The 24,523-nt window shown below is 46.8% G+C and overlaps 1 protein-coding gene across 2 annotated transcripts; it reads right to left on the bottom strand.

The window, feature by feature from the left end:
• Window positions 1–953: 953 nt before the first annotated feature.
• On the bottom strand, window positions 954–23,415 carry PM20D1 (peptidase M20 domain containing 1). 2 transcript variants are annotated; one of them, XM_017880931.1, is made up of 13 exons: window positions 23,144–23,415; window positions 20,805–20,891; window positions 18,254–18,486; window positions 17,745–17,831; window positions 17,021–17,151; window positions 16,601–16,720; window positions 15,614–15,689; window positions 15,069–15,130; window positions 14,726–14,804; window positions 13,164–13,235; window positions 5,412–5,580; window positions 3,217–3,316; window positions 954–1,676 (listed from the first exon to the last, which is right to left on the bottom strand). In XM_017880931.1, exons 1-13 carry the CDS (start codon window positions 23,310–23,312, stop codon window positions 1,553–1,555), a joined length of 1,509 nt encoding a protein of 502 aa, XP_017736420.1. In that variant the 5' UTR covers window positions 23,313–23,415; the 3' UTR covers window positions 954–1,552. The 2 variants fall into 2 exon arrangements, with proteins under 2 accessions (XP_017736420.1, XP_017736421.1); XM_017880932.1 differs by lacking the exon at window positions 20,805–20,891.
• Between the last annotated feature and the right edge of the window lie 1,108 nt (window positions 23,416–24,523).

Raw genomic sequence — 24,523 nt, 5'->3', positions numbered from 1 at the left:
ATGAAAGCACTCTGTACAGCTCTGTACAAATGTGAAGGATTATTTTTGTTCTTCAGCTCGCCCTCTAACAAAGGCTGAATAAGTACTGAATTGGCCAAAAAAGGGAGGGCAAAGGAAGGAATGTGAATCTTAGGGGGAGTAGCAAAAAAGCTGGAATAATCCCCACACTGTGTTTCCAACACTTTTCATGAAGCCCGAGCTCCAAGGAACAGTACACATCCAGGGAGGGAGGTGAGAAACTGGGGGCTCAAGGGGGAAGGGGGTTATGAGGAGAGGGAGAAGGAGCCCACTGCTATCAAAGCCCAGGAGGACATGGAAGGTCCTTGCCTGGTGAGGAAAAGAAGAGGGTGTCCCTCGAGTCCCAGCTCCTGCTGTGTCTCCCTCTCAAGAGGATCACAGACTCTCTTGTCATCCAGAAAGCACAGCTTCCAGCTTTGAGCCAAGAAATGCTGCCTTCCAATGCCCCCCACCTGGCAGCTACTGAGCAGATTCAAACATGCTCAGGGTTGGAGCCCAGAGAAAAAAGATAGGAATTCTGCTGTCCCCAGTGGAGGCTAGTTTGTGCCTCCTCATACCCTACCAGACAGCGCAGAGACCCTCAAGCCAGCCTCCCCCTCCTCCTCCACCCTAATGCCCTCCACTTTCCCTTGATCTGCCTGAACCAGGACATGATGCCAGGGCCACGGCCCTGCTGGTCCTTAGCTCCGAGCGCCCTTCCCTTGGGAGCTTAGCCCATTGGATGTGCCAGGGAAATGTTTCCACAGATTAGTTCCTCCTGGGGTGAGACAGTAGCAGCAGGTGGCAGGAACAGGGCAGGGAGGGAACAAAGCCCAGGGAGCCCTTGGGAGGAGCCCAAGGACAGAGGCTTTCTTTTCCAATCTCTGGCCTCCAGAACCAGGAGGTTTGGGGTTTCTCCAAAGCCCCCGCCTCAGTTTCACCCCTCAGTAACCAGCTGGTGATGGACAGATCACTTTATTTGACTGATTGTGGTGACAATTATGGTAGTATCACAGTTTGGGTAAGTCCAGGTCCAGAAGTAGCATAAATTGGAGAGTAAGGGGAGAGATGCAGGGGAGAGAGGAGAGATGAAGATACAGCTCACAAGTCCAAGAAGAGAGGGGAATAAAAGGGGAAAGAAAGTTCTAGCAAGAAGAAATATATAAGCTCTGGAGAAAGCATCCCAGCAACAGTGCCCTAAATTAAAGACTCCTATCAGGTAACACCTGGTTGAGATTTCTCAAATCTACATTTGCTAAGCCAAGCCTGGAGGGTGAAGCAGTGAAATAACCAGCATAAGACAGATAAGGGACAAGAAGGCAGCAAATGCCAGTGGATCAAGGGATGCAGATATCAGGAGGAAGGGAGAAGCCAGATTTCTGCTGACTTTACCTTACCCCTGGCCTTGTTCTTGGGTGAGTTTAAGAGTGAGCAAGACAGGTGGGCAATGTTTTACAATGTGGTTTTGATCAAAAGTTTCATCAACACTGGCTTTCCCCCTTGGGTTAGTCCTGGCCCGGGGTCGGGCATGCCTAACCCAGCAGGCCCCTTGACCTCACGGTTTGTGCAGGTGAGAAACTGGTTCCTGGTCTGTGTCAGCATTCTGAATCAACTCAAAGATGAATTTCACTTGGTTCTCATAGCCTTGGACTGAGATTTTCTCATTGACTCCATGGAAGCTGAGGAAAGTAAGGTGCATTTAGGGAAGGAGGGGAGGGCCAAGTGCCACAGCACAAGTGTTATTACAGAGCACTTTCCTTACTCCCCTCACCAACCCGGAAACTACTGGCCCTCCAGGGCTAGAAAAGGGAGGGGCAAGGGAGGGGGCATCTGAAATTTCATATGACACATTGGTTGTTTCTCAGGGATCCATCCATGCTCATGACAAAGAACAGTGTGGAATAAACTCTTGGGGAGTCCAAAATAATCTCCTGCTGTGAAATCCACTCAATAATTTGTCCTCCAGGAGAATTATCTTTTTTTTTTTCTTGAGACAGGTTCTCACTCTGTAGCTCTGTAGCCCAGGCTAGAGTGCAGTGGTACAATCACAGCCCACTGCAGCCTCAACCTCCTGGGTTCCAGTGATCCTCCCACCTCAGCTCCTGAGTAGCTGGGACCACAGGTGTGTGGCTAATTTTTTTATTTTTTAAATTTTTTTTGAAGAGATGGAGTCTTGTTATGTTGACCAGGCTGGTCTCAAACTTCTGGGCTCAAGTGATCCTCCTGCCTCAGCCTCCCAAAGTATTGGAATTATAGGTGTGAGTCACCACACTTGACTGACAACTATCTTTCCAATTCTCTTTCTCTTAGGACAGAGTACCTAGCTAGACTATCTCTAAGCCAGTCCCTTACTCTTCCACTAGAGGGTAGAGAAGGCGACTGCCCAGGGTCCCTACCCAGTTTTCTGTGGCACCTAGGAACTTTACTACCAGACCTTACATCCACCAACCTGCCTCCCCACAGTGAAACAAAACAGAGCAAAACAAAACAAACAACAACCAAACTACATATGTAATCTCAAAGATGAAAGGAAACAGAGTACCCATCCATCTCCCATTTAAAAAACAAAAAAAGAAAGCTGTTCTTAAGCTCCCATTCAAATATTTTCACTCTGTCTACAGAGGACTTAAGATGGGGAGATCAGGTCTGGACATGATAAGTAGCAGAGAGGTAAATGGAAATTGTCCTCCCATACCCCAGGATTAAAAATGTGCTGAAGAACCCACAAAAATAGTAATTCATACAGAGCAGTTAAAATTGGTGCTCACATCTTGGATTTCCATAGTGCTTTCTTCTGAGAAATCAAAACATGCACCTACCTTTGACCTCATGTGTGGTCTGCATTTCACAAAATGCTGAGGAGTTTCCCCGTTTTGTAAGTGGAGAAAATGGGGTCCAGAGGATAAGCCCTCTCCCAAAGACAGGAAGAGCTGGGATTAGCACCCAGGGGTACTGATTCCACCAGCTTCTCCCCAGTCACCCAATTATCTCCATCTTTATAAAAGAGGGACCAATTTCCATAAATTCTAGGGGGTGACAATGAGACTCTGGCAATAAGGACAGTAGATGGGTTAGGTTCTACAATGTCTCCATTTCATTTTGCCAAATCCCGGCTTCCCCCACCCCGATTCTGTGGACTGTCAGGAGCACGGGGTGGGAAAGAGACACGTCAAGTGTGTTTCTTTTCTCCCACCTGCTGCTCAAACCTGTTCCACTCACCTTTTTAAGTCTTCAGGCTGTAGATAGTAGGGGTTGAACCTGTAGATGCCAGTGGTGAGGTTTGTAAAGAATCGGCTGTCTGTGTTGGCGAGACAAGTACCTAGAGAGGGAAGATCAACAGGAAAGGGGCTTTACATGAGCAACCAAACCAACGAAGTGGCTGGGGTGTGGCCTGGCTGGAAAATTAGGATTACTGGGTCGCTACAGAGCAATGCCTGGGCTCTCTTGAAAGCCTATAGCTATCCTTACAAAACGCACCATTTCAGCCAGGAACATGGAATCTCCTTCCAAGGGCATTGGTGAGACATCCCTTGGATGGACCATTCAAGGGATGTCTCACCAATGCCCTTGGAAGTGTCCTCTCCCTGTGATGACCAGGGAGGCCAATATCTTCATACCCAAGGCCATGGCCATTTGCTATTCCCCATGATGACCAGGGAGGCCAATATCTTCATTTCATACCCAAGGCCATGGCCATTTGCTATTTAAGAAATGAGAAACTAGATAGCACTTCTTTATCACCTGACCTTTATTCTGTATCACTCTAGGTCAAAAATAAATACCCTCTGGGAGAACTTTACTACTATAAAATATAACCCTCTTGAATTGGAACAAAATTTCCTGTTATTCTCATTCTCTGAAGGATGACTCTGTCTTCCTAGAGTCAAACCTTAGATCTGGAAAGTGCCAGGACACTCTTTCCAGTTTCCCACTCTCCTGAAGGTGGTAGCAGGTCACCTGGCAGGGGCTGGGACTTGTGCCCATAGGTGTGTTCTTTGGGAAAAGACACCCTGGAGGATCAATTCAAGTGTGTGGGGTGATTTGAGATGGTAATTTGTGTTTTGTTCCATCTTCCACTCTTGGTTTCAAATGGACATCCAGGACCTTCACAGTTCCTTGCTTTGTGGTTGATTTCTGCCTGTCTTTTTTCTATAAAAGCCTGGCCCCATTGGCAGATTACAGTAAGTGCTCCAGAAGCAAGAGAATAGAGTAGGTAGCCTTTAAGGGCCAAGGGAGGAGAATCTGGGACTGTGAGGGCCGGGTTCCTGGATGTTTGGAGGAATCTCAGATTAGACCAAGAGAAAAGAAAACTAGACACGGGTCTTAATATTAGAACATTAATAATTGAGCAATATCATTATTATTGAGCAATGTCTTTTTTTTTTTTTTTTTTTTTTTTTGACAGAGTCTTGCTCTGTCCCCCAGGCTGGAGTGCAGTGGTGCTATCTCGGCTCACTGGAACCTCTGCCTCCTGGGTTCAAGTGATTCTCCTGCCTTATCCTCCCAAGTAGCTGGGACTACAGGTGCCCACCACCAGGCCCAGCTAATTTTTGTATTTTTAGTAGAGACGAGGTTTCACCATATTGGTCAGGCTGTTCTCGAACTCCTGACCTTGTGATCTACCCGCCTCAGCCTCCCAAAGTGCTGGGATTACATGCGTGAGCCACCGCGCCCGGCCGAGCAATGTCTTAATATTAGAGCAATAACCATTGACCAGAGATTTTCAAACTAGGGTTCGTCATCACCTTGTGTCAGAATCTCCTGTGGGTATTTGTGAAAAAGGCAAATTCCAGGGTCCCTTCCAGATTTTGTTAACCCAAATCTTTGCAGTGAGTCCAGGTAATCTGCATTTTAATAGTTCCCTGGGGAGACCTCTTCCACTCTTAGATTGGAGAACCACTGTCTGCAAAGCATAGATTTGGATGGTGTGCTAGAAGGCTGCAGAAGGGGTACAGAGGGGTGCTGCTGGGATTGATCTGGGCTGGGAAGCGTAAATTAGGTTAAGGCAAATGGTATGGGCTGGGAGGCTTTTCTGAGCTAAAGATTCTGAGCTTTGCTGCTGAGCTGTTATCCTAGAATGGATCAGAACCAGACTCTGGGAAGATCTTGGCCCCTTCTGTGACTCTTAGAGAGGAGGGAGTAGTCTAAGCCATTTCTCCCCTCTATGCCAGAGTGGCTGGCCTAGGTTAAGCAAGGACCCAGGCTTGACTGACCTAATTTATTGTTTCTGCTCCTTTCCTGTTTGCGTTTTCACTTCCACTCTGAAGGGAAAATACAGTTCTAGTCTCATCAGGAGGGGAAGCAGCCAGCTGTTTACAGGCTGAACATCTGGGGTAGGGGTGGGGAAGTAGACATTGGATTGGAAACAGTTCCAGCCCCCTCCTCCCTCCAGCCACAGCTGATGAAGTCATTACCTGGGATAGTAATATTGACTTCCGGGAAGACGGACTGTATGGTCTGGCGGAGCAGCTGGTAGCCCAAGGCCTTGTCATCATAAGGGCTGATGGGGAGGGGGTCAAAGGCAGTCATCACATGGAACTGGACTCTGTTATCAGCCACAATGTTCTTCGTGAGTTCTAGGACCTCCAGGGTAGAAACAAAGGGGGTTTGATTTCTTATTGATTTCTATACATGTACAATATGAGCTTAAATATTCTGATTTCTTTCCAGCAAGGCAGAGCCTGGGGGTTTACAGACAGGACTCATTTTTTTAAACATTGGGACTTCAATTTCAGCTGACTGGCTAAAGGTGATGTAAGAGTTGGGTCTTCCTGGAAAGCAATCTACAGCATGATAGATTTAGGTTAAATGTTTTGGGAGACTTGTCTTACAGTCATGAATCAGATCTTGAATTGGAACAAATTTACATGAGCAACCAAACAAACGAAGTGGCAGGGGGGTGGCCTGGCTGGAAAATTAGGACTACTGGGTCACTACAGAGCAATGCCTGGGCTCTCTTGAAAGCCTATAGCTATCCTTACAAAAAGCACCATTTCAGCCAGGATCATGGAATCTCCTTCGAAGGGCATTGGTGAGACATCCCTTGGACGGAAAATTGGATGGGAATTGGAAAATCAGGAAGTTATGTATCTTTCCCCTTGGGTGGTGAGCCACAGGCTGGTTGAAAGTGTCGAAGAGACAGCAGAATGTCAATCATCTCGAGGCTGGGGAATAGATGTGATGACCTGGCTTCAGCCTCAGAGAACCTCAGATGGGTGATAAAAGGGTCACACACTTTTCTGTCCCCTCTCTGGGCATTCCTGCTTCCTGTTTGTAACCAGCTGCACTGGAGCCAGGAAGATGAGCTCAACACAGACAAAAAGTCAGAATTTGTGATACTGGTATTCAAGTTTTCTCTTTGCCTCCTTTCCTCGGGAAAGAACCTGAGGAAACTCCTAGAAAATTCAGTCTGAAACGAATAGAGTAAATCCAGAAAAATTCCTGTCCCCAGTCAGGAAGTAGACCAGACCCTGAGGATTAGGTCACATAGAGCCATGTGGGAATGGACCAGGAGACTGACTTATAGGGACCTTTGCTCTTCAAAGCTCCAGCACTAGTCCCAACCCATTTGTTCAGTAGTTGCTTTAAAACTGCCTCTGCTCTAGAAAGGGGGGTTGTCCCATAGCTGCAGATCACCTGAAAGCGGGATATTATCTTAAGTGTACCTCCTTTTTTTTTTTTTGACACAGAATCTCACTCTGTCACCCAGGCCAGAGTGCAGTGGCACAGTCTTGGCTCACTGCAACCTCCACCTCCCAGGTTCAAGTGATTCTCCTGCCTCAACCTCCTGAGTAGCTGGGATTATAGGCATGTATCATCACGTCTGGCTAACTTTTGTATTTTTAGTAGACACTGGGGTTTCACCATGTTGGTCTGGCTGGTCTTGAACTCCTGACCTCAAGTGATCTGCCCACCTTGGCCTCCCAAACTGTTGGGATTACAGGCGTGAGCCATCATGCCTGGCCAAGAGTAGCTCTTTTTTTTTTTTTTTGAGACAGAGTCTCGCTGTGTCGCCCAGGCTGGAGTGCAGTGGCACCATCTCGGCTCACTGTACTCTCTACCTCCTGGATTCAAGCAATTCTTCTGTCTCAGCCTCCCAAGTAGCTGGGACTACAGGCATGCACCACAATGTGCAGCTAATTTTTGTACTTTTAGTAGAGATGGGGTTTTGCCATGTTGGCCAGGCTGGTCTTGAAACTTCTGACCTCAGGTGATCCACCTGCCTTGGTCTCCCAAAGTGCTAGGATTACAGGCGTGAGCCACCGTGCTGGTCCCAAGAGTACCTCTTTTATGCCAGAAGAATGTTAGGAGTTGAGTCTGGAGAGGAAGTGAAGGTTCCCACTTCTGGCTTAGAAACCACCACTTGAATCAAAACAAGTATCCTGCTATTGGATGGGCAAAGGGGTCATCAAAGTGTATTCTCACTTCTCAGAGCATATTTTCACTCCAGCACTTATAATACAAATACTCTAATACAAGAATTAGCGCACAGCCTTGACATATTCTCAGCCCATTGGCAAGTTTCTGAAGTCAGCCTCCATGAGGTGGGTTGGGACTATGCCCACTGCTCCAAATGCCTTAGAGGGTCCTCCAGAAATCAAAGAAGGCATGCAGAATGGATCCCTTCAGTAAGAGGCTGCAAGAGCTCAGGTTTCCCACTAGCTGTTAGGCCAGGCAGGGACTGTGTCTGACTCAAGGGCAGGGACTGTCTATCTCATTTCCACATTTCCAGTAGCAAGCACATAAAAGGCATGCAATAAATCTTGGATACATAAAATTTAAAAGATGTGAACCAATAAAAATAAGAATAGGTGTTGATTCATTAAATAACTTGCCATGGGTTATACAGTCAGTTTTGTCAGGTCGGGTATCTGTCTGACTTTATGGGAATAACGCTTTACTGCTTCCTAAGTACATACAGTTAGAGGTGGTGTGGAGTAGAACCTGAGAGGAGGCATTCATCTGAGATGGACTCCTTAGTGGTATGAATGTTTAGCCCAAGTTTCAAGGAAGGATATGAAACCGACAGAGATGAGGAAACAGATTGTTTGAGCATGGAGAGGGGCAGGCACAAAAATTGAGATGTAACAACCAACTTTGTGCTTCGGACAGTCACTCACAGTTGTGTGATCTTGGACAAGCTTCTTAACCTCTCTGTGCCTCAGCCTGCCTATCTGTTAACATGTAGATGATGGTAGCACCTACCTCATAAGTGGTGGTGACCATTACTGGAGTTAATATGTGTAATGTGCTTAGGGTAGTGCCTCGCACACTCAAAAAATGCTAGCTGTTATTTGCTTGTTTAGAATAGAGGGACCACCTTGGGCAAGAATCAGAGGTACAAGAATGGAACTAGGAGGTGAGACTTGTCAATAGTGAGAGATCTCAAAGGTGACTTTAGAGCACACGAATCTCTCATTTCTCTGATCTCCTGTAGTTCTTTTTTTTTCTTTTGAGACAGAGTCTCGCTCTGTCACCCAGGCTGGAGTGCAATGACGTGATCTCGGCTCGCTGCAACCTCCGCCTCCTGGGTTCAGGTGATTCTCCTGCCTCAGCCTCCTGAGTAGCGGGATTACAGGTGCTCACCACCATGCCCAGCTAATTTTTGTATTTTTGTAGAGATGGGGTTTCACCATGTTGGTCAGGCTGGTCTCGAACTCCTGACCTTGTGATCCGCCCGGCTCAGCCTCCCAAAGTGCTGGGAGTACAGGCGTGAGCCACCGTACCCAGCCCAGATCTCCTGTAGTTCTTACAGTGCATTCCCACAACCTTATGTTGCTCTCTGTTTTATGTGTAAAGATGTTTTCCTGTAAGTGAACGGTACAGCTGTTGAAGGCAAGGACAATGGATACTTAAAAACAGGTAAGGGTCTTTAGAGTTAGCAAGTCCAGCTTCTGTCCTGCTGTAAGGCTGCTCATTAGAAAACTCATGACAGGTTGTCATCCCATCTGCTGGAATATTTCCAGTGGCAGAAACCTCGTCACTGCATGCTATACACCATTCCATTTTTGAGCATTTCAGTTACAAATGCCTTCCTTATAATGAACTCAGATACGGTGTCCTGTAATATCTAACGCCTCTCCTTCTTTTTTGAGACAGGGTCTTGCTCTGTCACCCAGGTTGGAATGCCGTGGTGTGATCATAGCTCACTGTAACTTCCAACTTCTGAGATCAAGAGATCCTCCTGCCTCAGCCTCCTGTGAGTAGCTGGGAGTATAGGAGTGTGCCTGCTTAATATTTATTTTTATTTGTAGAGATAGGGTCTCGCTGTGTTGTCCAGGCTGGTCTTGAACTCCTGGCCTCAAGCAATCCTCTGGCCTCAGCCTCCCAAAGCACTGGGATTACAGGTATGAGCCACTGTGCCTGGCCCTGCCTCTCCTTTTTTTGGTAATGAATATACTCCAGCCTCATTCCAACTCCATGCCCTTTCCAAGGGCTGTTTTCCACCCAGCTGGGGCTTTCATCTCCCCAGGTCCTGGCACTCTTCCCTCCTCTCTATTCCCCTGCCACAGTGACCTTCCTTCCGGTCTCTCTGATGACACCCCTGGAATCCCTAGGTCCATCCTGCCCACGTGCTGGAATGGAAAGCCTCCATATTCAGAAAGCTTGTGGGTGCATTTGTCCTGGTTACTCCTCTCCCTTGGGCCCCATTTCCATGCATCAGGAACACTCCCTGCTGCACTCCCTGTGCACAGAGCCTCGGGCTGCATCCAGCAGGAACACAGGCCCCCCCCCCAGAGTTCTCTTGCTCCATGGTGAGCACCTGTAATCCCACTACTCAGGAGACTGAGGCAAGAGAATCACCTGAACCCAGGAGGCAGAGGTTGCAGCGAGCCAAGATCACGCCATTGCACTCCAGCCTGGGTGACAGAGCGAGACTCTGTCTCAATATACTCTAGTAATATAGTACTAAACTCATCATAAACACTCAGCAGAATCTTACCTGTCGAAATTAGAGGGCATCTGTACTGTTCCCCACTTTGTGCTCTTGCTGCCTGGATGCTATTGCCAGGTCTTTGCTCCTCCTCAGAGAGGGCTTCACTGACCACTGCATTTAAAGGAGCTCACTGCTCTACCCCTGCCCCAAAATTACTCTGTGACACAGCATCCTATTATTTTCTTTGTGGCATTTACCACTTAAAAAAAATCTCCTTGCTTACTGCTGTCTCTTCACTAGAACGTAAGCACCATTAGAATGGGAATCTTGTCTGTCTTGTTCACCATTCTCCCAAATGCTTAGAAGAATGTCTAGTCCACAGTAGCTACCAATAGACACTTGAATGAATAAATGAAGGAAGAAAGGAAAGAATCTTCTCTACAACACTCTTATTCCACCCTTTTAGTGATGAGGAGCACAATTACAGTCCAAGATAGCACATTCCAAAACTCTCCCTCAAGTGGAGACTCTCTTAAACATCTCCCACTGGCCTCTCTACTCCTTCAGGCCCATTCAGGATACACCTTCCTTTCCACGAGGCAGCCTCTTGGATTTCTGAAGGTTCTGTTCCTCACAGCTAGGTGCTGGAGACCTATCTACAACTGAAGTTGAATATGGAGCAAGAGAACTCTGGGAGCGGCCTGTATTCCTGCTGGATGCAGCCCGAGGCTCTGTGCACAGGGAGTGCAGCAGGGAGTGTTCCTGATGCATGGAAATGGGGCCCGAGGGAGAGGAGTAACCAGGACAAATGCACCCACAAGCTTTCTGAATATGGAGGCTTTCCATTCCAGCACGTGGGCAGGATGGACCTAGGGATTCCAGGGGTGTCATCAGAGAGACCGGAAGAAAGGTCACTGTGGCACGGGAATAGAGAGGAGGGAAGAGTGCCAGGACCTGGGGAGATGAAAGCCCCAGCTGGGTGGAAAACAGCCCTTGGAAAGGGCATGGAGTTGGAATGAGGCTGGAAAAAAAACTGGTGGAAAGAAGCTCAATGAGGGGAATTCAGTGATTTCCTGGCCCCATGAGACCCCAGGGAGAGGACAAAGGTTGGCACCTGATAAAAGGCAGGAGAACCAGGGCTCACATTGGTCTTAACACCCCCGCACTCCCCCGACCCCCTTCAATGGTGTGTGTCTCTGGGCAGGATGTCAACCTGCTCCCCGCTCTACAATGGGGAGTGTGCCTCTCTCCTTGCATGAGGACAAGTAAAGTCCTCTCTGGGGAAGAACTTAGGAGAAAGGACCATAGAAGTCCAAGTGCCACTGACCCTTGATGATCTGTGCCACAGAACTGCCCCTAACCCTGGTATATTCTAGAATGTATAACTCATCTGCTAGTCACTGGGTTGCCTTTTTGGATCTTTTTTTTTTTTTTTTTTTTGAAGCATCAGGTTTACCTTTTGAATTCCTTTTGCTCAGTCTGATGTTTAAATAAGCTGGCATTTACTGTGGATGTCTGACATTCTGTGTAACTTCTACTCACCCTTCGGCTTTCAGCTTAAACATCACTGCCTTAGGAAGTCCTGCCTGATTCCCAGATGGGGTCTGGTTCCTTGTTATATTCTCTAACAAGCACCAGGTTCCTCTTCATTATAGCACTCATCGTGGTTTGCAATTATACATTCATTTTTAAATTGATGTTTGTAGCAGACCATTGCAAGGCTCTGGCCTCAGCTCTTTTCTCTCCTAGCTCTCTGTACCTTCTTCCCATGGGCTTTTATTCAATCTAGAGGTTCCCGTGATGTTAGCGACACTCCAGCCATATCTCTAGTTCATATCTCTCTCCAGACCTGAAGTATTTATAATTGCCTATTTCATATGTTATAAGCTTCTCAAACTTCCAAACTATGATATTCTTGAACTTGTTTTTATTTCTGACTTTCCAATCTTAGTGAAAGGCATTAACTACTTGGTCAACTACCCAGGTTAAAAACCTTAGAGCCATCCTGCTTTTCTCTCACTCCACACCCATATACATACCACATCTTATTGAACCCACCTCTCTCCCACCTCTGGTGGGTGCCCTCTTCTCCACCCCATGACCATGGCCTCAGTCCAGACCTTCACATACACTACCTAAGATGCTGCAATAGCTCCCTGTCTCCTTCTCCTCCAGCACTCCCTCTTCAATGCTGCTAGCATGACCTAAAATCTAAAAGCAAATCTGAGTATTTGATTGAAGACCTCTAAAAGTTCTCTCCTGTCACAGATTTCACAGATTAGGCCCCAAACTCCTCAGCATAGCATACAAGGCCCAGATCTCTAAACTACAACTTCATTTCCTATCAGTTTTCATCTCCTATTACTTGTCCCCAATTTATCCTATTCCTTAAGCCACAATGAATATCTTACTTCTAGCCAAGTTCTGTTTGTCCTCTAAGGCTTGGTTCAAAATTTTAGTAGTCAGAAAAGACTTTTATGACCCTAAGAAGTAGCATGAATTTCTTTCTTTGCAGTGGTCCTATGGCAATTTGTTCACCTCTAATTTTTATAATCATAGTTTAGGGTTGTGGCTAAAAGCACAAACTCTGGAACTAGACAGCTAGATGTATAATCTTGGGTATGCTATTTGATTGCTGTGGTACCCTGTACCTCAATTTTCACCAGTTAAATGCAGATTTAGGGTGGGTGGTTGTGAGGATTAAAACGTACGGGTATACCTTAGAAAGGTGCCAAATATGGCTGGGCGTGGTGGCTCACACCTGTAATCCCAACACTTTGGAAGGCCAAGGCGAGTGGATCACAAGACCAAGACCACTCTGGCTAACACGGTGAAACCCTGTCTCTACTAAAAATACAAAAAATTAGCCAGGCACATGTGCCTGTAGTCCCAGCCACTCAGGAGTCTGAGACAGGAGAATCGCTTGAACCTGGGAGGCAGAGGTTTCAGTGAGCCAAGATCATGCCACTGCACTCCAGCCTGGGCCACAGAGCGAGAGTCCGACTCAAAAAAAAAAAAAATACATAGCAAACCTACTACATATATATAATGTTTGTTACTACAGGTATTGCTATCATTTATTCATACTTATCTTCCACTCCAGACCCCATGTGTATCCAAACTCAGGATCTCCAATCCTAGCGAAGTAACTGGTGCATAGGTTGTCTTTGAAAAATGTTGGCTGAATAAATGGGACACTGGACCAGCCCTAGGACTGTAGTTAAACCCGGGCCCTGAGGGCCACATCTCCCTGATGCTGCATGAACTGTCTGGAACATGTGGTACATACCTCTTGGACTGTCTGTCCAGAGTGAATCCGGAAGTTGACTGTGGCCTTGGCCACTGAGGGGATGACATTCACCTAGAGAGAGAAGCACAAAACCCTGGCCTGAGTCAACCTCAAATCTTCTACATCTGCCTGCCCAGGAAATGCTAATTTCCTCAGCTCAGGCAGAGCTGGCTGATTTGACTTAAGGACCCAAGGCTTAGCTTTTCTAGTTTGCCTCTTGTCTTCTCTGAGCTAAGTGACATGTGGTTATATTCAGAGCTGAAGGGGTATCTCTGCTTTAAGCCAGACCTTCGTGCTTCTTGGGGCTGGAGGGGGTCACAGACATGTTCAGAGCAAGGCTGCTTTCTCTGATCACCCAGATATCTCTGTCTTGGCCCCATGCTGTGCCATTAGAAGCCTTCTGCATGCACTTTCTTTCCCAGCACACCCAGGACATTTCTGCAGCTGTTAACATTAGTGCTTACTCACAATGGGGCAGCCAGAGCCTCTGTTGGCCCCCATCATGGCATAGCACGGGGCTCACATCAGGTTTGATGCTTGAGGGGGATGAGAAGAACACATACTCCTCACATATTCCTGGTCAGGCAGGAACAAAAGAGTGACAGAAAAGTAACCTTCAGAGTAAGAAAAGGACCCTAGTGCTGCCCAGTGCTCTGCCTATTCTCACCTATTCCCAGCCAGTGGCTGAGCCAAGACAGAGGGATCTGGCTTGTTCTCTCGGGCTGTTAGTGTGTTTCTGAGACCCTAAGACCTAATATACCCTTTGGGAGCTGGTTCCCACTTATCCTTGAGGCTCCTGAGCAATTGTTCTAACCAATCAGATAAGCCAGTCAGGCAGTAATTGCCTCCCCATTCCTGATCCTCTAGCAGGGATTGGTGGTTTCCCAGGTCCTGTTGTAAAATCTGACTTTTTTGCCTGACCAGGAGGAATCCAGGACTAACTGGAGAAAATAATTAGGCTATGGAGGAATCGTTCCTTGGAGGCCGGGAGACTCCCCAAGTGCATATGTTTCTTTGAACTCGTATGGTGCAAAAAAGCACTAAGTTGTTAGGGACAGAACTGGGCTGTTGAAAATTAGCTGTTGCAACTTCTTTGTGCATCTGTTTTCTCAACTGGTCATTGGGGTAATACTCATAGGGCTCTTAGAAGGGTCAGATGGAGTAACAAAGTATCCTGGGGGGATGAAAATACCACTCAAATGTCAGGACACAGTGCTATTATTCTGATGAACACTACAGCTGACACACTGGGCACTTCAGTAAGTTATGCCAGGAATTAATTCAGAGGCATCATTCACTTATATACCTGATTACTAGAGTGCTTCAAGGTCACATTGTACTCTAGGTGAATGGTGCCCCCTGAAGTTGTGCTGGTGGTACCAGCAGTTACAAGAATGGTCTAACTCCCTTCAAGATTTCAGAAAGGCCTGTGTCTTTGCATGGCTAGGCTTGGATCCAGCTGACACACAGAGAAGGAAGGAAGAGCCAGTAGATAGAGCCAAGGAAGGGAGGAGTGGAGGGTGGTAGGGAAAAGCTGTATGGGGAGGAACCAGAGATGTTACCTTGATCCCTGCTTCGAATATGGTGAGTGCCTTGGTGGTCCTGATTATTGCATTGGTTAAGGGATTTCTCTCCATAAACCTAAAACAAAAGGACCAAGGTCAGATGTTAGAAAGAACCAATGGGGTGAAGGAAAGGGCAGAAACATTACCCACTTTCCTGAACCTTGGAGATCTTTAAGACTGAGAGAGACATCTTAGAGATGTCTTAAATATACATACTTAGAGATGCAATGTCTGGTGGCTGAGGGACGATTAGTCAGGCCCAGTTAAGCCAAGGAGAGGAGCCTGGGGGGTGGGTAGGTTTGAGGTGAAGGATATGAAAGAAGGAAAGATAATACTTTACCTGGTTATAAGGGGTTCAAATAGCCGTGGGTTGCTCAGGATTTTATCGACAGGGAAGGGAAACTGGGAAAGAACAAGGTCAGCAGGATTTCAGAGGGGTCAGCACCACAGGGTCACCTCTACTTTAGCCTGGGTCTCTGAGACCTGGATCTCTCTCTACTTTAGAACTGCCTCAGGAGCCCTTAGCAGTCAGGAGTGCTGCTAAATTCAGTTAGCTCAATCCCTGCTAGAGGGTCAGGAATGGGGAGGCAATTACCCTCTGGCTGGGCTTATCTGATTGGTTAGAACAATTGCTCAGCAGCCTCAAGGATAAGTGAGAACCAGTTCCCAAAGGTATATTAGGTTTTAGGGTCTCAGAAACACACTAACAGCCATAGAGAACAAGTCAGGTCCCTCTGTTTTGGCTCAGCCACTGGCTGGGAACAGATGAGAATAGCCAGAGCACTGGGCAGCACTAGGGTCCTTTTCTTACTCTGAAGGTTACTTTTCTGTCACCTTTTTTCTTTTTCCTAGCTGACCAGTAGTATGTGATTCTTCTTCCTATACCTCATCTGCCAGTTGCCGCAATACTGTCACCAGTGTCCCGCTTCCAAATATGATAGGCATTTGTGTCTGCTCCAGTCTGGAAGAGAAACAGAGTCCTCAAGACTTAGCGAACCCCAGCCAAAGATCAGTGGCTTGAAGAGGAGAAGAAGGGAAATAGGAGGAAGTTTCAACACTCCTGGCCAAGAGGTCTCCCATTCACCTCCCTCCCACCTCCACCAACTCAACATTCTGAAGATCTCAAAACACCTGCAGAAGCTTTCCCTGTCTACCAAGTCGGCATTAGGGTCCTTCTTTCCTCCCTCTGCTGTTCTCTAGAATCTTGTGTGTCCACTCTCATAGTCCATCCCATACTACAGCAGAATTGTCAGTCTCCTGACAGTCTGAATGAATATAGCACTCCTTCCCACTTTGCTAAGAAAACCCAGCCAGGGGTAAGTTCTGCTGTTACGGATTCTGCTGTCCTCATTCATAGCCAGCGGCTCTTATTTTTGTCCTCCTGCCAGGACAGGTGGAGAATTTCGACAGCTCTACCAGTCATTGCCAATTTGTGATTCTAAATGTCTGGACTCTGGACTACTCTAGCTGTCTGACCTAGCTTCTGCCTGTAGGTTCTTGCTTTCCATATGTATATACTGATAGATCCTCTTCTGACTCCAGCCCTTGCAGGATACTGGTGGCTCTGTCTCTCCTGTGGCTCCCTCAACCCCCACCTTGGAAGGAATTCTCACTCCATTTGAGATAACCCCAGTCTGGTATCTGTGAGCCACGCTGAAATAACTCTTTGTTTACACCTCTTGTATTAATCGCCTGGATCTTTAGTCTGTCCTGGGTTTCCCCTTCTGTTCTTCCTCTAGTGTCGATTTTTTAAAGCATAGGTTCCCAGCCCAACTTTAGGGCAGGAAGCTGAGCCTCCTCAAATTTAAAGTGGGAAAGTGCCAGGTCTTCCATCTCAAGTCCGGCATGGGAGCAGAGCCAGGAGTTGCTTACCGGCTGACAGCAGCTGCGAGGATGCCAATGCTTGTCTCCTTTGGAGGAGCTGAAGAGTGGCCTGAAGACATGTTTACTTGCAGCAAGAGGTTCATGGAACCCTTCTCTGAGACACCAATTCTGTAGAAGAGGATCGGAAACTACCCTCTTGACTTCTTGCCTCTCTGAATTCTCCCATAGGCCCATAGATCCATCTGTGCAATAGTCTAGTGGGCAAGGAGGTAGCTTCATGCAGTTTTAAAAATTTTATACTGGAGGAAGAATGGAAGGGGAAGCCTAGGAGAGGTTAAAGATCGGGGCTATTAATGCGAGAGGTGTCAACAAAGAGTTGTCTCAGCATGGCTCACAGATACCAGGCTGGGGTCATCTCAAATGGGGTGAGAATTCCTTCCAAGGTGGGGAGTGGGGTGCTTTACTCACAAGGCGATGGGCTTCTTGAAGTCGGGAATTACATCATCCAAGATGAAGCCCCCCTCATCCACAACGAAGGCCAGCTGGACACCCCTTGACTGTAGCAGGGCTGAGACCCTCTGAGCCCCTGTCCCTGACGACTGCAGACATGGAACACAGAGCTATAGTCCTTCTCAGTCAGAGACAGACCTCCAGACATAGCTAATGGGGACCCATTCAGCCTAGCTAGGGGTTCCAGAACCTTTCTACCTAGTCTCCTTCTTGGGAGCCAGGGCCCTAGAGAATTCTGCCTCACAGAATCCTGGAATGTCAGAGCTGGAAAGGTCCACCCTCCCTTATTTCACAAATGAAGAAACTGGAGCCAAAAGAGTGAAGTGACTTGCCCAGGGTCTAATTAAGTAGCATCACTGGAAATAAAATGCAGTTATCGCTCTCCCTTTTCAGTTCTTTTTCCATCACACCTATGTTTCTCAGGGTATAGGTGATGGACCCCCTGCCTGCCTCAGATATTATGAAGGAGTTTGTTAAAAATTCAGATCTATGGCACAGGGCCCAGGAATCTGAATTTTGGTCAAGGTCCTTAGATAGTCCTGGCATACAGACACACAGAGAAGGTGGTAAACTACCATATCATGGAGACCTTGCCACTGTGGCCAAACTGGATTAGGGTTAAGCGCCCACTCCCCTACCCTCAACAGAGGACAGAGATAGGTATAAGATGAAGAGGTTCTACCTCCTCGTCATGGCCCAGAGAAATGAAGAAAGATCTTCGGGGGATGTACTTCCTGATCAGCAGGAGCTCCAAAGCCTGCAGTAATGCCTGGGGTTCAGAAGCACAATGGAAGAGGAAAAAGACGTTATTTAGGTGGGAGTACCAGGGTATCAGAGACACTCAGTTGCCTGTTATCAGGGATGGTGGGATAAGGATCTGACAGATTCTCTTGAAAGAGAACAGATTCAAATAGTACAGGGGACCTGATGTGGAGAAACATAACCTTTACCACCTGGAGAAGAGCATAAACATATCAATGACAGGACTGAAAGGGTCCCTGGGGACCATTTAATCCCATTTACAGCTGAGAAATCAAGGCCCAGAGAAGGGAAGTGACAAACTGATGGCTGGAACCCAGGTCTCCTGGAGCCAAGGTTCTTTTTATCATCCACTTCCCAGGGTCAGTCAAGCACCCCCATCCTGAATTGATCTTTAGGGCCCCAAGGCAGAGGGAACATTGCATCTCAGACCATCACAGAGTTCTTGTCGTCCAGTGTACCCCGACCATAGATGGCACCATCACGCTCCAACCCAGAGAATGGGGGCACCTCCCAGCCTTCCTCAGGGGCAGGCACCACATCAAAGTGAGCCATCAGCAGGTAGGGCTGCAAGCTGGGGTCTGAGCCTTGGATAGTGAACAGGTGGCTATACTCTTCCACAACTTCATGCTGGATAAAGCTGGTGCTGAGCACTGTAGGAAAGACTAGAGGCAAAACGGCAGGGAGAGAGAACCAGGGTTAACAGTTTCCTTAGGTTTTCCTACCATGTTGTGCTGTCTGTTCCTTTATTTACTTATTTTTTTAAACATGTATCCCTCTTTAGGAAGCCTTCTAGGACAAAGCCAGTCTGATTCCTGATCTACCTGGACAATCTTTGAAATTCATCTTCCCCATATTTCAATGTGCTATTACTATATAATAACATGCAAATCAAGACCCACCATTAAGGCCAGGCGCGGTGGCTCATGTCTGTAATCCCAGCACTTAGGGAGGCCGAGGCAGGTGGATCACCTGAGGTCAGGAGTTTGAGATTGGCCTGGCCAACATGGCAAAACTCCATCTCTACTAAAAATACAAAAATCAGCCAGGTGTGGTGGCTCATGCCTGTAATCCCAGCTACCCAGGAGGCTGAAACAGGAGAATCACTTGAACCTGGGAGGCAGAGTTTGCAGTGAGCTGAGGTTGCGCCATTGCACTCCAGCGTGGGTGATAAGAGCAAAACTCCATCTCAAAAAAAAAAAAAAAGAGACTCGGCCAGGCCTGGTGGCTCATGCCCGTAATCCCAGCACTTTGGGAGGCCGAGGCAGGTGGATCACTAGAGGTCAGGAGTTTGAAACCAGCCTGACCCACATGGTGAAACTCTGTCTCTGTTTTTTTGTAAAAATACAAAAAATAGCCGGGCGTGGTGGCGCTTGCTCATAATCCCAGCAACTTGGTAGGCTGAGGCAGGAGAACTGCTTGAATCCAGGAGGTGGAGGTTGCAGTGAGCTGAGATCACACCACTGTACTCCAGCCTAGCTGACACAGCAAGACTCCATCTCAAAAAAAAAAGACTCACTATTAAGATGGTCAATATCTCAAGCTCAGGCTTGGTCAGACCTATAACATGCTATCACAAGTATGTGTTAAAGGGCTATGCAGATGAGGGATGCATTAGATTTTGACCATAAGAGGCCTCATTAACCAAATTATATTAAATTATTATGTTAAATTAGTAGGCCCCATTAACCAAATTATATTTAAATATTATATTAAAAATCCAGAGACATTTTTCATTTTAAAAGTCACACATCTAGTGTATGTGTTATGTGAACATAAAGATTATTCTGTTTAGCACAAGGTCATACTTCTGTGTGCAGGTGTAGATGTTCCTAGGGTCAATTATTCAAGCGACCTTAACTACGTAGGAGAAATAAATTTTATCTCTCTCTGGGCTTTTTGGAAGAATTCACATATACTTCTGTGGATACCCAAAAACTGAAGAAGAATATGGTTTTATCTTGTCACCTAGCTTATCTAGTTTACTGTCACTATACTTTTATTTTCCTATATTTATCTCCTATTTAGTAAAGACTTCCAGCCTTTCCAGCCTGGCCTCAGCTTGGCTACTGGGCATTAATCCCTGAGCCACTCATTTTTGTTTTTTCCTTCTTCTTTTTTTTTTTTTTTTTTCAGAGACAAGGTCTTGAACTCTCACTTATGCTTGAGCACAGTGGCACATTCATAGCTCACTGTAGCCTTGAACTCCTGGACTCAAGCGATCCTCCCACCTCAGCCTCCTGTAACTAGGACTACAGGTGCGAGTGACCATGCATGGCTAATCCCAGAGCCATTTGTCTCAGGGTGTTAGAGAGGGGGCTACTTGCTGCTCCTAGACCAGCGTCTCCCACCTCCAACAACTTCAGAGGGGTTGTTTTTAATTAGATTTAGGAAGGTAATCTCACTACTTTCCATGAGATTTTCACAAGGAGAGGGAGGAGTTCCAAGAATCCTTTTTTCCTCTGACCCATCCTTCCTCAGTTCTGTACTCAATGGGTGGTAGGGATGAGGGAAAAGGACTGATGTTATAGCTCAAAGTGTTTGACTGCCTAGAAGCCTAGAAATGTGTTAGTAATGTATCTGGAGTAGGTCTGAGTACATGGAGTGTATGTGTACAGGTGTGTGGGGGTGTGTAAGGAGGTAGGGGTAGGAGGAGCATGGAACATAGTTCTGGGCAGTTGCACAAGTAGAAGGAAACCCTAGTTCTACCTTTTGATGATTTAGCATTTATTGAATGACACATACGTAGGGCAAAGTTTGAGAGAGTTTCTACTCTCATGCAATGGCTGGATGAACTCTCAATCTTTGCCCTACATATGGTGGCTTAGTTTTTCCAAGAGCAAATCTACAGTCTCTACTCTGTCCATGGGAATTAGATTGTTCTCTGATCAGTCACAAAATAAACTCGTCATCACTTTGTAAAAGAATTGTGTCTCCATTGCTATTTCTACCATCCACCCCTTGCCCCTGATTTGCAGCTGACCTTTATAAATGTATTTTCCAAACTCAACCAGGGCTGTGGTATTGGCCTTCTCATAGCTAAAAGTCACTGTTGGAATCTGGATGGCACCTGTCAGAGTCAAATAGTGAGAGATGAAAGATTAAAAATGAATTAATCATTGTTTTTTCCTACAATCCTCTGTGCACAAAAAGTTCTTTTGCATTCATTATCATATTGCAGAGGGCAAAACACTAATGTGAGGTAGGCGCTATTGTTTCCCTTAATTTGAAGATGAGGGAAAAAGCTTGGAGAGGTTAGGTGAGCTGTATGAGCAACAGGCAGACTAGAGATTTAAACCCATGTCTTCTGGGTTTGTTAGGCTGATATGGTTCTTAAAGGCAAATACAGTCTAAGATTGGGGGGACGTGGATTTTTGGACCATGGTCTTGAAGGGAAGCTACTATAAATTGCTTTCTAAGGCCTCACTACCTCTGAAATCACCGCTTCCTTTGATGAATCCAAGCTTCATCGTTCTCAAGGGACCCACTGTCCTGGGTCCCTATATCAATGAGGCTTGTGTGTTTTTGTTTTTGTGTGTAAAGGCTTATTCCTAATATGGAGTCTCACTAGTCTGTCAACCAAGACCAGCTTTTTGGGCATATAATGCCCGGGAAGGGGTGGATTTAGAAGCCCCCAAACAAACTCCTCAGTCCTAAAATAATCTCATCCTCCTTACTCAGTTGTCTCAATTCCTGAACCTTCCCTGGGCTCCTCTCTTTGAGTCTTTAAGGCTTTACAGTTTTAAAGAGTTCCATGATCAAAGACAAACACCACTGGGAGGGAAAGCATGAGTCATGAGAATATTGAAGTAGACTGCTCTCCAAGAACACAGTGAGAACAAATTCACCTGAGGCAGGAAGGGTCTCTGAAAGACAAACTTCATCAGTTTTGCTAAGGATCAACCCTACAATAGCACAGCCCACCAGATAGTTGGGGAAGCCGAGGTTCAGAAAGATTCAAGTGCCTACTCAAGGGCAGACCCAAGGATCTAAGCTCAGGTGTTCTGTCCCCTGCTCAGAGTTCTAAGCTGTGTTGCTATAAGGTCCCTATTCTAGGTTCTTACATAGCTTTTGTTCTCTTCTGTGCAGACTGGGAGTGGCTGTCTAATGCCTTTTAGAGGACTATTTATGCTTTGGGAAAGCCCTGCTCTGCCTCCCAGGCCTGTCAGTCTAGCATATGAACAATCTATGTCCAACCATTGGGGTTAGCTTTTGGTCCCTGCATCTGCTTCTATATGTTTATGCAGGCAGTCTCTCTTAATCCATTACTTAATGAAAGGGAAAAGACTGGAGCTAAGCTGAATGGTAAAGACCGATTTCATCCCATAGGATCTAGCACTCTGAACAGAGTTTCCTGTTTCCTGGAAAATGCAGATTCAGAATGGGAATGAGTTTTTGGTCTGGATTAGAGATCTAGGGGAGACATATTCTTCATATTAGGACTGAGAATTAGGAACATCCCACACCCCAGGAACACTCCACTCCCTTTCTTTTTTTTTTTTGAGACGGAGTCTCGCTCTGTGGCCCAGGCTGGAGTGCAGTGGCCGGATCTCAGCTCACTGCCAGCTCCGCCTCCCGGGTTTACGCCATTCTCCTGCCTCAGCCTCCCGAGTAGCTGGGATTACAGGTGCCCGCCACCTCGCCCTTAGTTTTTTGTATTTTTTTAGTAGAGACGGGGTTTCACCGTGTTCGCCAGGATGGTCTCGATCTCCTGACCTCGTGATCCGCCCGTCTCGGCCTCCCAAAGTGCTGGGATTACAGGCTTGAGCCACCGCGCCCGGCCTCCACTCCCTTTCTTTAGAGCCATCTGATCCCAGCGAGTCCGATAGGCACTAGATGCTGAGACCCACTGCCCACTCTTTGCTGTGGGGCCTTAGGGAAGATAATTTAGCTGACCTAAGCCTCAATTTCTCTGCTTTGTAGATAAGACTAGTATCATTTGTCTTATTTTACGACACCGCAGTAATTTATCAGGCATGCAAACTTTCAAAGGTTAAAAGTGATGTACAAATGAAAGTTCGTGTAATACTCGAGGCAAGCAGGGGAAAGAGTGGATGGTGGTCACGCCAAGAGGGGTGAAGTTGGAGTTTCCAGGTTAGGCAGGGCACACCAGAGTTCCAGGAGGCAGGGATGGGGGAAGTGTGGCGTCCCCAGGCCGGGGCACGATGTACTGGGAAGGGTGCTGGGACCGGGCTGGGGTGCGTGTCAGGGCTCCGGCTGCAGTAGCGGATGCTTTGCGGCGGAAGCGGGGAGTCACGGGTTGACCTGGGGAGGGAGGGACAGACATCTGCGTATAGATGGGTGAAGGGGAGCAGGGTTCACCTTTCAGCGCCTCTTTCATCGCGACGCGCTCCTCTTTGCTGAACTCAGAAGGGATTCGCGACGCCCTCTGATGCTCGTCGCTCCTCAGGCCCATCGATCTGGAGACGGTGGCGAAAACTAGGAGCAGCATAGCCGCCAGGGCCAGCACGCAAACGCACCGCTGAGCCATGCTTCTCTCGAGCTCCTGCTGTCAGGCTGCCGGAGGAGTTCTGACCTAAACACCCGGACTAGCGTTTCTTGGCCCTGGTTCTGCTCTTATTCCCGCAAACAGCCTTAGCCACACCCCATCTCCAGATCTGACCAGTCATCGATTCGCTAGGACTGCGGAACACCCATCGACAGAATGACCCCGCCCAGGACCCTTAAGGCCTTTCGGGGGTTGTGGTTTTTCGTGCTGAGGCCAGCAGATACAGTAGAGCACAGGTGAGGTCGGGCTCCAGGCTAGAGTCAGGTCTGGTCCGCACTTGATCTCTCACCCATAAATTCCTTCCTGTATGACAACAAATCAAATAAAGAAGGAAAAGCAAAATAAAATGCACGAAGCTTATCAGACCATACTCTGCCGCTCCCTTTTTCCGAAGCTTAGGACCTGACCACCATTCCCTAGATTCTGGGGGGGAGCTCTCTAGGTTCCCAGCTTGATTTCATCTCATATTGGAACAAATTGCTCTGTTTGTGGATACTGCTTTGAAATACCAGCTCAGAGGGTTGGCTCCTGTTTAGAAATTTTATTGAAAGTGCTTTTAATATTAATGTTAACATGACATTTTTGCAACTCTAAACAGGTACAGTAAGACTGAAGGATTTTTTAGAAAGATTACTATAAAATATTTAAGAGAATTTTGATGTATAAATAATTTTGATGTATTCAACCAAGTGAAATTTTATGGTTATTCGGAGTGGAGGATCCTTCTGGAAAAAAGAAGACCTGTCTTATGTCACAGAAATATAAAATTAGATTTCTTGAAGCCAGAAGAAACTGTTCCTTCCAGATTTCTTGATGCAATTTTATCTGGCACCACTCTCAAGTTTTAGAATTCTCAAGAAAAATTCAGTAAGTGCTATATAGTCAGTAAGGTCGTATTGCTACCTGTGACCAAAGCTACAAATTCACACTCCTGGCGTTTGCATTTCATTTAAGATTTGCTTAAAACACAAAAAACTTCAGCCATGTAGTTACTTTTCTTTTTTCTTTTCTTTTTTTTTTTTGAGACGGAGTTTTCTCTCCTGTTGCCCAGGCTGGAGTGCAATGGGGCGATCTCGGCTCACCGCAACCTCCGCCTCCCAGTTTCAAGCAATTCTCTGGCCTCAGCCTCCCGAGTAGCTGGGATTACAGGCATGCACCACCACGGCTGGCTAATTTTGTATTTTTAGTAGAGA

Source organism: Rhinopithecus bieti, unplaced genomic scaffold (genome assembly GCF_001698545.2).
Source record: "Rhinopithecus bieti isolate Rb0 unplaced genomic scaffold, ASM169854v2 scaffold_12049, whole genome shotgun sequence".
In the NCBI taxonomy this organism is placed as follows: Eukaryota; Metazoa; Chordata; class Mammalia; order Primates; family Cercopithecidae; genus Rhinopithecus; species Rhinopithecus bieti.
This window is presented reverse-complemented; position numbering and strand designations above follow the sequence as displayed.

Excerpts from the sequence above, each read along its gene's own strand:
- PM20D1 (XM_017880931.1), bottom strand. The coding sequence starts at position 23,312 with ATGGCTCAGCGGTGCGTTTGCGTGCTGGCCCTGGCGGCTATGCTGCTC. Across the intron at positions 17,832-18,253 it reads ACGACAAGAACTCTGTGATG|GCATTACTGCAGGCTTTGGA; the intron begins GTCTGAGATGCA and ends TCTGAACCCCAG. Across the intron at positions 14,805-15,068 it reads TTTGAACCCCTTATAACCAG|GTTTATGGAGAGAAATCCCT; the intron begins GTAAAGTATTAT and ends CTTTTGTTTTAG.